The following is a 12,176-nucleotide window of genomic DNA, read 5'->3' on the forward strand; positions in this document are numbered from 1 at the left end:
AATAACTTCAGTTTTGTCTGAATTTAACATCAGGAAATTGGTGCTCATCCAGATTTTTATGTCTTTAAGGCATTTTTGAAGTTTAGTTAATTGATTACTTTCTTCTGGCTTCATCGATAAATACAACTGAGTATCATCCGCATAACAATGGAAATTTACAGAGAGATTTCTAATGATGGAAAGGAAGCATATATAGAGTAAATAGGATTGGTCTGAGCACAGAACCTTGCAGAACTCCAAAACAAACTTTAGTACGTAAGGATGATTCATCATGGATGTGAACAAACTGAAAACGATCAGATCAATAAGATTTAAACCAACTTAGTGCAGAACCTTTTAGGCCAATTAAGTGTTCCAGTCTCTGTAGCAGAATTTGGTGGTCAGTTGTGTCAAACGCCGCACTAAGATCTAATAAAACAAGTACAGAGACGAGTCCTTTGTCTGAAGCAATCAGAAGATCATTTGTAATTTATATCCAAAAGGTTGATGGTCAACTTTGTGGTGTCAGTGGGTCAAGCAAGGAGACTGGCGTATTCTTTTTAACTCTTTATTTTTAACACCGCTGAACACTCCTGGCATATATCGGTACTTCTTCCTTTCTTCCTGCATATCCCTCAGCCACCCCTCTTGTCAGCACCTGTATCTCTCTAGTATACACAGTCTCACAGTGACACTTAGTGGTTAGGTAGCATAACAACAACTATAATACATGGACCCGTAAACACAACATCTCCTCTGTTACCTAATTGAATTCCTCTGATTCAATAGAACTAAACCAAGCACAAGCATGAGTAAACATTGCCTACATTAACATAACATTACCAGGTAACTTATGTCTCCAGGCTCTTATCTTCACCATCCGCTGGTATCTTATTGCAACAGTACTAACAATATCAGTGTAATCAAAACCATAATACCCTTTAAAGCACAATATTTATAAAGTGACGGTTCTTAATTAAAGGCATATAGGTAGTGCTATATTTAGTACTCTCTGATGCAGAATAATGCACAATGATCAGTAATATAGAAAAATGTAAAATGCCTCCTGCTGTTTTCAAACATCATAATGTTGGTTTCCTCAGGTAGTGCATTACGTGTAAATAATTACTTACCAAAACATAATGAATCTGCTTTTACGTCTGGAACCTCCCATCTTCCGACCGCATGCCTTTGCTGACATCGACCCCAGCAGTCTTTCCCATTGAAGACGAGTGCTCTAACCACTGCACTAGGGAGGTCCCACTGTTACCAAAATATAATACTAAATCAAATAGTGTAGTAAATAAGCACCTTTTTTTCTCCCCCAACATGGTTGTTTGGAGCACCGACAGCCTGTACTGGTGTGGTCGGGGCCACGCTGGTAGAAGAAAGCAGTGTAGCATTCTTAACCGTTGCCCCACCTGACATGCGATTGCAAGGGCCTTGTCCAGTGTGAGGTCTTCCTCCAGGACTAACTTTTTCCTCACAACGCAGAGATTAGCAGTGGCAATTAGCTGATCTGTTATCATTTCACTTTCCATCTGTCCAAACCCACATGGCATAGCTAAGGCTCTTAAAGCTGCCACATACTGTGTTACAGTTTCACCAGTCCTTTGAAGACGCTGTCTAAATGTGCGTCTGAATGCTAACACATTTGTCTTAGGGACAAAATGCTTCTCCAGTGCCACCATAGCATGATCAAATGTCAGACCTCGATCCCGTGGAGTATAGAAAAGCAACTGCCCCCAGGCAATGTAATTAGACAGCATGTCACCTTTCATCTGGCCATGCGCCTCCCCTGGCAGGTATCACTAGCATGTAGTGTTGAAAGATTTTCCGCCATGTTTCAAAAGGCAGTACTCATCCTTGTCGCCAATTTGTGGTGTTGGTGGGTCAAGCAAGGAGACTGGTGTACTCTTTTTAACTCTAAGCAGGATGTCCCTGAATAATATGTCGTCTGGATATCAGCATATGTTGCTTCAAAACCTGTATTACCTTTCAGCATTCATGGTGCCTTCACAGATGTGCAAGTTACCCATGATGCCATGGGCACTAACACACCTCCATACCATCACAGACGCTGGCTTTGAGCTGGTACAATGTGGATGGTCCTTTTCGTCTTTAGCCCAAAGGACAGGACATGCGTGATTTTCAAAAACAATTCAACATGTGGACTCATCAGACCACAGCTCACTTTCCACTTTGTGTCTCAGATGAGCTCGGGCCCAGAGAAGTCAGCAGTGTTTCTGGATGTTGTTGATATATGGCTTTCGCTTTGCATAGTAGAGTCTTAATTTGCATTTGTAGATGCAGCAATGAACATGAATGTGTTTACTGATAATATTTTACCAAATTGTTCTAGAGCCCATGTAGTAATATCCTTTACACAGTCATGTTGATTTTTAAGGTACTGCAGCCTAAGGGGTCACAGGTCACAGGCATTCAGTGTTTTCAGTTTTGCCCTTTATGTGCATTTCTCTGGATTCTCTGAATCTTTTGATGGTATTATGAATTGTAGATGGTGAAATCCATAACTTCTTTGCAAGAGAAAAAATTTTAAGAAATGTTGTTCTTAAACTGGACTTAGACTATTTGCCCATGCAGTTTCTCACAAAGTGATGACTTACACCATCCTTGCTTGTAAACAACAGCCTTTTGAGGATGCCCCTTGCATACCTAATGATGATACTCTGAGCTGTTACCAATTAACCTGTTTACCTGTGAAATGTTCCAAGTGTTTTTGAACGTTCCACAATTTTCCCAGTCTATTGTTACCACTGTCCCAATTATTTTGAAACATGTTGCAGGTATCAAATTTAGAAAAAAAACAACAAAGTTTATCAGTTTGAACAATAAATATCTTGTCTTTGTACTGTATTCAATTGAATATAGGTCAAAAAAGATTTGCAAATTATTACATTCTGTTTTTAGTTACGTTCAACATTGTAGATAAAAAACATATTTTTACTCAAAGATCCTGACTCGTGCAGCTTCCAGTTTGTCATTTGTCATTCTTATCTGTCATCTGCTCTCCAGCTGGCTCAGAGGAAGATCCGGGACATACTGACCCAGGTCAGACAGCCTCAGAAAGGTGGTATATGCATGGGCCCCGGCCCGAATCCCCAGGGCTTCACAGAGATGGGCAGCCCTACGCAGAGTCTGACTCAGGACCACCAGCCACGCAGGAAGTGAGGGTCCCACACCCTCCTCACATGCCGTGGGGCCTCTACCTGACGGACAGACAGACACATGCACGGACAGATAGACAGACGGACAGACGGACAGACGGATACAGGAGAGCTACACACGGACCCAGCGATAAACAGGGAGAGATGTAAAGAGGGAGGGAGTATGCCCAATAGCCAGAGAGAAAGATCATTCTTTAAGAAGAAAGAGAGAAGATGAATAAATCAAAAGATGAAATGAATACAAAAAGAAGATAAAGATAAAACAAAACTTGAGAATAGAAACCAGATGCCAGGCCAGAAGAAAGACTGACTGAGGATGGAGGGATGAAGGAAAGGAGGGATGGAAAGAGGGAGGGGCGGTGTCCTCCTAGTGTGCCTTGGTAGGGCTGCAGCCAGCTCCTCATCTGCTGCAGCTTCAACACATCCTGCATCAGACAGGTTCAAACAACACAAAGACATTACTCTCCTTGTAAGGTTGAAGCCTTACCACTGTTGTTTACACATGTCCACATGGGTTCACATGTGCTGCAGAGACAAGTCTTTGTTCCGTGAGACACACTAGCAGGGGCCCGTTTGTTCCTCTGTCGCCCCCTACAGACCTCTCTCACCATCAGCACTCAGTCCTATATTTTAAGGGTGTTTTTTAAAAACATAGAGATATATGTATAGAAATGTTTTATTCAGAGCTATTATTGATAGAATGCAATGAGGCAGAGCTGGGAGAGGGAGCAGGGAAACTGCTGCAGTGGCGGAGGGAGGGTTGGGTGATAGACCTTGCATTAACCCCACCCACCCCTAACCTCCTAGCCAATGAAAGTCTACAAGAGGGGCCGCAGATGTTAACACTGCTCTTAAAAGACCTCTCCGAAAAGGGGAGAATTTTGAAGAAAAAAAGGAAAAAAGGAGAAATGATGAGGTTGTAAATATATAATCTTCATGTAAATGTTAAGAAATGCTGTGTCTGGCCACCTTGCCTTTTTTAAAAGGGGTCTTCTGTATATTTCCCAGTCCCTTGTCTATGATATGTAGCATAACGTAGCCTACAACGAGGCTGGGGGCTGCGGAGGCACTGAGGCTCTTCCACGTTTAGCCGTGTGGCGGAAGGCACAGCAAGAGACAGTAAGGGGAGCGGAGGCCGCAGCTGGTCCTGCAGTTCTATTGCAGCGGCTTAGCTCACACATGTGAATACGTTATGAAACAACTTGATAGAAGCAGCCAGCAGCTATGCTAGCTGGCTAGCGGCCCGCACCTTAAACGGCATATTTTATATATATTATATATATATGATATGTGAGTTAGCCCGGCCCCTTTGGGGAATGTATTAAGGGCAGTGAATCAGGTGTGAGGTTTTGCTACACCTGTATGAATAAGTTTGGTAATGACAGACAGACAAAGTGTGTCTGAGACTTTCTGCTCATCGCCTTCTTTCAGCGCTGAATACTTGAGACCAGACTTGGACAGGATGGCTTTCTCCTCAGAGGAGCTGGGGTCCTTAAGGCCATCCATGCATTGAAGTCATCTTTATTCATTCGGACAACAAATGAATGCTGTAATGCTTGTATCAATATAAGGATGTGAAAGACAGGCCTTGTCCCAGCGCCAAGTCTTCCAAAGCTCCTTGCCTTGAGCTTAGAGAAGGTAAAATCTGACTGAAGTGGGGCAGCTTCCTTGTCCTCTCTCCCAATCTGCCAAAGGCCTGTGGGTGGAGCCTCCAGACCCTGCCTGCATATGATAATGAGGGGCGGGGTCTATGCCTGGACACTCTCACCAAGATTAGAACAGATTAGAGAAGAGATGAAAAAGAAAAAACCTACCTCAGGGTAAAGTTACCTCAGTATTCCTAACTCTTTTTTTTTGCTTGCTGGTGTTTTATATGAGAAGAAAATGAAAGAGCTGATAGTCCTCAATATTTTTTATTTTTTTAAAGAAAAAAAGTATTTTGGGTTTTTTTATTAGGTATTGTCTTGTTGCTTGTTTTTTTTTCTGTTTTTTTTTTGTTGTTTTTGATGATGGTTGAATGAGCTCAGGATGACAGTGTGTTTTTTCACGGCAGAGAGAGATAAACTGCTGCTCTAGAGAGGAAATGGGTCAAGTGCCATTTTGCCTTTTTTAGGTGAGAAACATGCTGTCTGTCTTCCTGAAGTGTGATTGGAGCAGCTGTTGTCTAAAATACTGGCCAATGGGGAAAGGTGTTAACTCGAGAGGGGGTCCTACAGTGCACACGGTGAGCAGGCAAGCCACTGGATGCTGGATTTACTGACCTAATGTCATCAGAGGGGGTGATACTAATCATTCTTCTGCAGGTCACATAATGTCGCTGTGACTGGCCATTATCATTGCTACTGGCCAGCCCTGTGTCCTGAAGGATCTCCCTCTCCTGCCTTATTGTGATGACATAATCACGAAGTATCAAAAATTGTGGGAGGGCTTTAAGTGTTGAGGAAATTAAGTTTCTCAGCCACAAAGAAGACACGAGAGTGAGCTTTGAAAAGAAAACTACACCTGCAAAATGACCATTTGCATAATGATAACTCACTGTGTGTTAGGTTGAAATCGTGGGAAAAAAAAAAAGGTTTTCTCACATCCCTCCACAGTTACAAAGAATCCAAGAAAGGCAAACATTCTTCATGACTTGAAGTCATTGGGATCACAATTAACAACAGCAAAACTTTATCAAACATCAGTTTACAAACTCTCACACAACTTGTGCAATATAATCCATGTGTCATTTATCTAGTCATATGCTCAGTACTTCACAAACACATGCATTTTCACTAAAAATGTTACATTTTAAAACACTTCCACCTATGAGTAGCACGCCCTGACCGGCTTGAGCATGTTACTCGGCCATGCATGAGACTGTTTGTACTGACTTATTTTAAATCGTAATATTTTAGTGAAAAATCATGTTTGTGCAACGTATTCTAGTAAAATGGTTCATATGATATCCTACAAAAAATGCATGCACAACAATTCGTATAATATCCTACAAATTAGCGCCCCATAAATGGCGTTGCATCCTTCATATGTAGTTATGTAATTAAAGTAAAGTTAAGTTTACGCAAGTAAAGTTACTGTGGTTACTTTTAAAATGAAACATGACAAGGACATACCTTAGAATGAATCAAAGTTAACACAGTTCCGGACACACGACTCCAGGGGAAAGTCCATCTTCACCCATGCACCAACCCAACCTACCACCTTACAAGACCACTCAGGACTGAGGTACTTACCTATTTACTCCAGTCAGCACATTGGTCACATGATCGCAGCCTTTCAAAATGCGTGGGATGTATGTATGATTTTGGATATGAATGTATGTATGAATTTGGGTACATTAATTTTGTAGGAGAACAGCCTGGTTTGTGTAGTACTGATCATGGACGAATGAGTCTTGTATTATGCTGGACAAGTTGTGTGAGGTTTTAAACTGATTTTCTGATATAGTTTTGTTGTGTGGCCCCATTTACTTCAGTTAATCAGAACCGTGTGCTTTTGATTCTTCGTCCGCTGTGGAGGCATGTGGGTAGAATTACGTTTTCTTGACAAATTCAAGGCAACACACAGTGAGTTATTATATACACATGGTCATTTTGTAGGTGAAGTATTCCTTTAAGGCACCTGCTTTGGAACTTGTCAGATCAGATCAGTTGTGGTCCATCTACAGTATAGAGGCAGAAGAAGATATACTAGCCATAGACACACACCTGAACTAGCTCTAACTTTTCTGAATGTGAATATATATTACCTGTGCACTGACCATGACACCTCAGATGCTCCCTGTTGGCTACATATGTGCTTGGTGTGTCTGTGTGCATGTGTATGTGGAAGCGAATGCAAGTGTGTGTGTGTGTGTGTACTGGTTTTAAATGTTCATTTCTGTCAGGGGATGTGATTGGGTGAAACTTTTAAAAAAAAAAAAAGGCAGAAAAAGGTAGGACAAGAACCTATGGCCCTCTGTCTGTGTTCCAACTGACTGAGGAGAGAGATCCAAGAACCTTTGAAAAAATGGGAGCAGAAAAAGAAAAGCAAGAGAGTTTCAAAACAATATTAACACAGCTCAGTTATAGATTCAAACCTGTACATAAGATGTTATAAAAAGGTGATCATGATACTTTTGTATTTTTGGAGTAAAAGCATAAAAAATCAGAATGGGAAAAGCCGTTGAGAGAGGAAATCTTGATCCAAGTCACTGAAGGACACTGCCAGATAACTATAATCTTTTTAATGTCTTACCTGACCTTGGCGACATACACCACCAATCTTCAGCGGCTACCCCACCATTACCACCACCACCACCACCACCATCGAACAGGGAAAAGTCTATTCTGTCGTGTCTGTGCTTCCATTTTTGTCCAGAGGTGGTAACTTCTCTGTTCAACATGGTTGTCTTTGTGGAGTTTCCACCTCTTTCCAAACCATAGAGCTCTGTTCACAACCACTAAGACGCGCAATTTGGGATTCTTTATTCAGCCTGCAGCTCTTCAAATAGGTTAGGAATCATTTCTTTTTTCTTTGATTTTCTTTGTTTAATTTAGTTTTGACTAAGCAGCAAGCTTTATTTGGACGTGACATCTGGGGACATACTGTTGCACTAATCAATAAAAATATGTCAACAATTAATACGACAACTGGGAACCACCTGTAACACCTGATGCAATTCTTGAGAGGTCAAGGTGGAGAGTAAAGGGAGGAGGAAAAGGAATAATGGGAGGAGGGAGGTAGGAGGTGGTCAAGATGTCTGGGATGAGGTGTCCAACCCCATCACCAACTCAATTCTGCCATTTCCTTTATTATTGTTTCCCCTCTGTCCTTTCACAAAACAACTGAGTACTCTCTTCATCCTCTGAAGAGAAGAGTGAGATGTTTTTATTTAATTTCATAAAAATTAAAAAAAATCATTTCATTTTTGGAGCGGGTGGGAACGTCAGGGTCCCTCACCCTCTTTTGCGCTGGTCTGCATCATGTTCGTTTTGCTCACTTCTGTTCAAGACCTTTCAATTATTATTTTTTTGTTACTTTAACCACATATTTTTTACTTTTAATGTACTGACTCTCTTTTTGGAAAAATGAAAGTTGTTGAATTTGATCAAGTTTTGTTCTTTTTTATTTGAATGCACAGTTCTAACAAAACAGCTACTAAATATGACAAACTACTTATATGCAGCGCAGTACATGACAGTAAGTGTGCCAAACACACGGAAAGGGGCTCAGTCCAAAATACAGTAAAGAGCCATTTTGAATGACTGGACTCAGAGAAAAGGTCTAAGTTAACTAAAGTACTATTTCAAAGTAGTGTTGTTACAATAACTTTGATACAATACCTTGAAAAACATTAGTATGTGATACCATTTGTGATATCACAGGGAAAAACTGACATTGAGAGCTTACAATTTAATATTTGAATTAAAAGACAAATATAACAAGGCTATAACATGACGAGGACATTTCTTTTCTCAGTTAACAGCAGAGAACAGCAGAATGTCGATAAGAAATCAATAAATGGATATTTCTGACAACACTATTTCAGAGTAGAGATGGCTACATGCAAAAGGTGACTTCTCATCTTGGAAGTGAACTCCTCTAATCTTGTTTTGTACGTACGGTAGAGACAGTAGAGACAATACGTGTTACTGTTGTTGTGTCTCTACAAATGAAAAGAAAGTAAGACACAGACCATGCTACCTACCACTCGTGCTCTGTGGCAGTAAGAATGGCTTACGCAAAATGAAGCCTGCATTCTGACTGGGACAGAAATCTTTCGTTTCATTTACGTTTCATCTGCTTTTACCATCTGGATCATTTCTGGGCCCAAAAGTGAACCCTCTGTCCTTTTTATGCACGTTGAACAATAAATTGTTTCAGCTGGAACAGAGTTTGGTGGTGTGGGATGCAACACTGCCAAACACACATTACAGTTGCCACAAACTAAAATTCAAGCTTAATCCAAGACTGTGTAAAGGACCATATCAGTGCAAGTTTTATTACAGTAACTATAAATTGCTATGGAATACCGTTGACCATATTCTAAAAGATGCAATATATGTCCAAGCATACCATATTATTTAGATTTGTGAATCTCAATTTGTTTCCTTTCATTTCACTATAATATGAAATCAACTTTGACAGGGAAAGCTTGAGTTTGATCTTACTTCACAGTGAACATGGATGGATCGCCACCTCTCCAAAAACATGCCTTAGTTGATATAAGACTTGCGTGTAGATCACCAAACTAATTTACAATTAAAGGTACCATGTAGAGCTGTTATGTTTCCATTTAGTGTTTCTCACCAAAAAACATCATTAGTATCTGTAAAGTCTAATGCAAGTGTTCCTAATTCAAGCAACTTGCAACAACTGATTGTTTTGGTAACTCTGAGGCAAGAAACACAAGCTGGAAACACGACACTGACATAATATCAGCTTTCAAGAAGATATGGCAAACTTATTAGAAAACAGCTGCCTTTTTACACATCTAGCACAACAGAGCAGCATTAGCATTCATTTGGAGTCATGTGTCTGTCCACCTGCCTTTTAGTTTTGTTTTTGATCTTCACTAAACTCCTTATACCCTTTACTAACCATAATTAGAGTGTGTACGTGTTTTTTAAACATGGGAAAACCTGCTAAAAATAGGCAATGGACTCCTTTCTTATTGCCAGTAGAGAAGAGTTGTGTACACAGCTCTGCAGGAGACGAGTGTGCCTTTCTGTGTAGGTTATTGTTGGTTTTCTTTTGGGGTTTTTTTGTTTTTTGGTGTGTCACTTTTGACGTCACTGACAGGCTGATAAACAGGTCAGTAAACAGTAGAAAGCAGCATGAAGGTCAACAAAAACTTTATGGTGGTTACATATTTTTATAAATCTCTTATTCAGTCTCTCTTTCAAACTTAGTTCATACTTTTTTGGATCAATGTTTGAGTGCTACTTGGGCGGAGATAAACAATATATTGTGGTGGTGCATTATTGCATCTGGCCGGTTAAGAGGCTAAAATTAGTGCATTCACCTGGGTGTTGTGTTTCCATCAATGCCGATCGTAACCTTTTACATCAAAAAAACAGATTTGCTGCGTTTTTTGTGCGGTGGAAAGTGGGCTTTGGAAAAATACGTGACTCTTGGCTGCTAATTTCTCTGTTATGTTTAGGTGGTGTACAGTGGGTTTTACTGCTGCCTCCTGTGGCTGAAAGTGATGCTATGAGCTGTGGGCCATGATACCAAAACAATGACCTGAAAGACACTAAAATGCTTCATACAGCCATGGGGAATAGCTCTCTGGTGGCTCGCCAAGGGTGACCCCTTTCACATTTGTTCAATTGTTCATACAGAAATATAGACAAGAGCAGATTTAAACACCTACAGGCTGAAATACAAAAGAAATAAGTGGAAAAGCCTTGCCTTGCTTGAGAAAATGGTCACCACTAATGTAAAGCATATGCAGTAAATGGCCGAAAATCTCAGTGGTGTTGTCCTTTTATATAAAGTTTGGAAGCTTGAAGATTCAAAGTTGTGAGTTAACTATGTGGCCAGCTCCTTGTTTGTGGCAACAAAGTACAGCTTTGCTTTGTAGACCTGACAACATGTAGCTAGCTCAGCCCATACGGAAGGTAAACAACAGACAGACAGAGCTCTTGCGAGTTTGCAATAAAGCAGTGCAAACTCCTTCTTGTTATATACCTCTTCCCTCAGTAGAGACGGGCATGGAGTCTCAAGAAATTTGTAACAAAACCAAGACCCAGCAGAGGTACACGCTACCAAGACAAAACAAACAAACCTCTTGACACATAACTAGGAACGCTACCTCAAAACATAAGCAAACTCAGCTAGAAGATTGTTTCTTTTTTTTCTTTTATGTCAAACAGACAAGAGTAAACAGTCAGTCAGACAGACATGCAGACAGAAAGGACGGACAGCCTTTGTAACAGTCAAAAAATTCTTTTCACTGTTCAACTTTAATTTATTTTTTTGTTTTTTGAAATTGTACTTCTCCAGCTTAGAGATGGGACTGTAAAAGTAAATGAGTCAAAAAGGAAAAATGTAAAAAAAAAAAAAAAGAAAAAAAGAAAAGAAAAAAAAAAGAAAAACCCCAATACAGACACATTGTGGTGTTGGGTAGCGTGGGCAGTCGGGACAGGGGTTTTCTTCACATCTCTGGTAGACCATTAGGTGACTTGAATGGTCCATAATGGCCCACTCATAATGAGGTGTTAAGTTTAATTTACAACTTAATTGTTCATTCAGTCACCTCACTTTGACTCAGAACTGAATGCCACAGTTTCTTTTTAATCTTCCTCCAACTATTAAAATCACCCACGATTCTTCTTCAGCTCCGCTGCTCCACTTCCCTTATATGTGATTTCACCTCCTGAATCAAGGTGCACGACACCTGTAACCATGTAATTGTTTTGTTGATCTACCTCTTGGGAAAAAAAATAGGTAAATGGTGATTTTTTTGGTTTTGAGAAAGGACAAAAAAAAAAAGTTGCTTGAAAGAAGTATAGGTAAATAAATAACTGGGTAGCGGCATCTCCATATACTGTAGTGGATAGTCTATTAAGGAAAAAACTTTTACTTCTTCCAAAGATTCTTTTCTTTTCTTTCTTCTTTTCTTAATCCTTAGTTGTTTTCCAAAGGATAATAACATGGAATATTCTGAAAGGGGGAGACAAAAACTTGTCGCCTGGTTTTAATTTTCTTATTTAAAGGGAAATTTCGGTTTATTTCAACCTGTCTCCTACCGTCCTAAATTTGTTTCAGGTGACTAGAGACATAAAAATAATAGTTAGCATGTTAGTCGTTAGCCTAGATACAGCCGGGGCGCATAATAGCGTCAGACCTGTTAAAACATAAGTGAACGGGCATCCTTTCAAGTGCAAAGTTAGTCCACTAAACAAGCTTTTTTTCCACAAAGACCGCCTCATATCGTTAGGATAAATGTCAGAGAACATATAGAAAACGACATGTAAACGTGTTGTCTTACCTTACCGGTGTGCTGCCATGTTTGTTTACTAT

At 40.1% G+C, this 12,176-nt stretch overlaps 1 protein-coding gene across 2 annotated transcripts in view; it reads left to right on the top strand.

The window, feature by feature from the left end:
• igf2bp1 (insulin-like growth factor 2 mRNA binding protein 1) overlaps positions 1–11,254 on the top strand; it is a 98,406-nt gene extending 87,152 nt beyond the window's left edge. For both annotated transcript variants that reach the window (XM_050070250.1, XM_050070249.1), the window contains exon 15: positions 3,016–11,254. In XM_050070250.1, the coding sequence (XP_049926207.1) occupies positions 3,016–3,171 (156 nt within the window). In that variant the 3' untranslated portion in view covers positions 3,172–11,254. The remainder of the gene's footprint in view (positions 1–3,015) is intronic.
• Positions 11,255–12,176: the final 922 nt, after the last annotated feature.

Source organism: Epinephelus moara, chromosome 18, assembly GCF_006386435.1.
Source record: "Epinephelus moara isolate mb chromosome 18, YSFRI_EMoa_1.0, whole genome shotgun sequence".
Classification (NCBI taxonomy): domain Eukaryota; kingdom Metazoa; phylum Chordata; class Actinopteri; order Perciformes; family Serranidae; genus Epinephelus; species Epinephelus moara.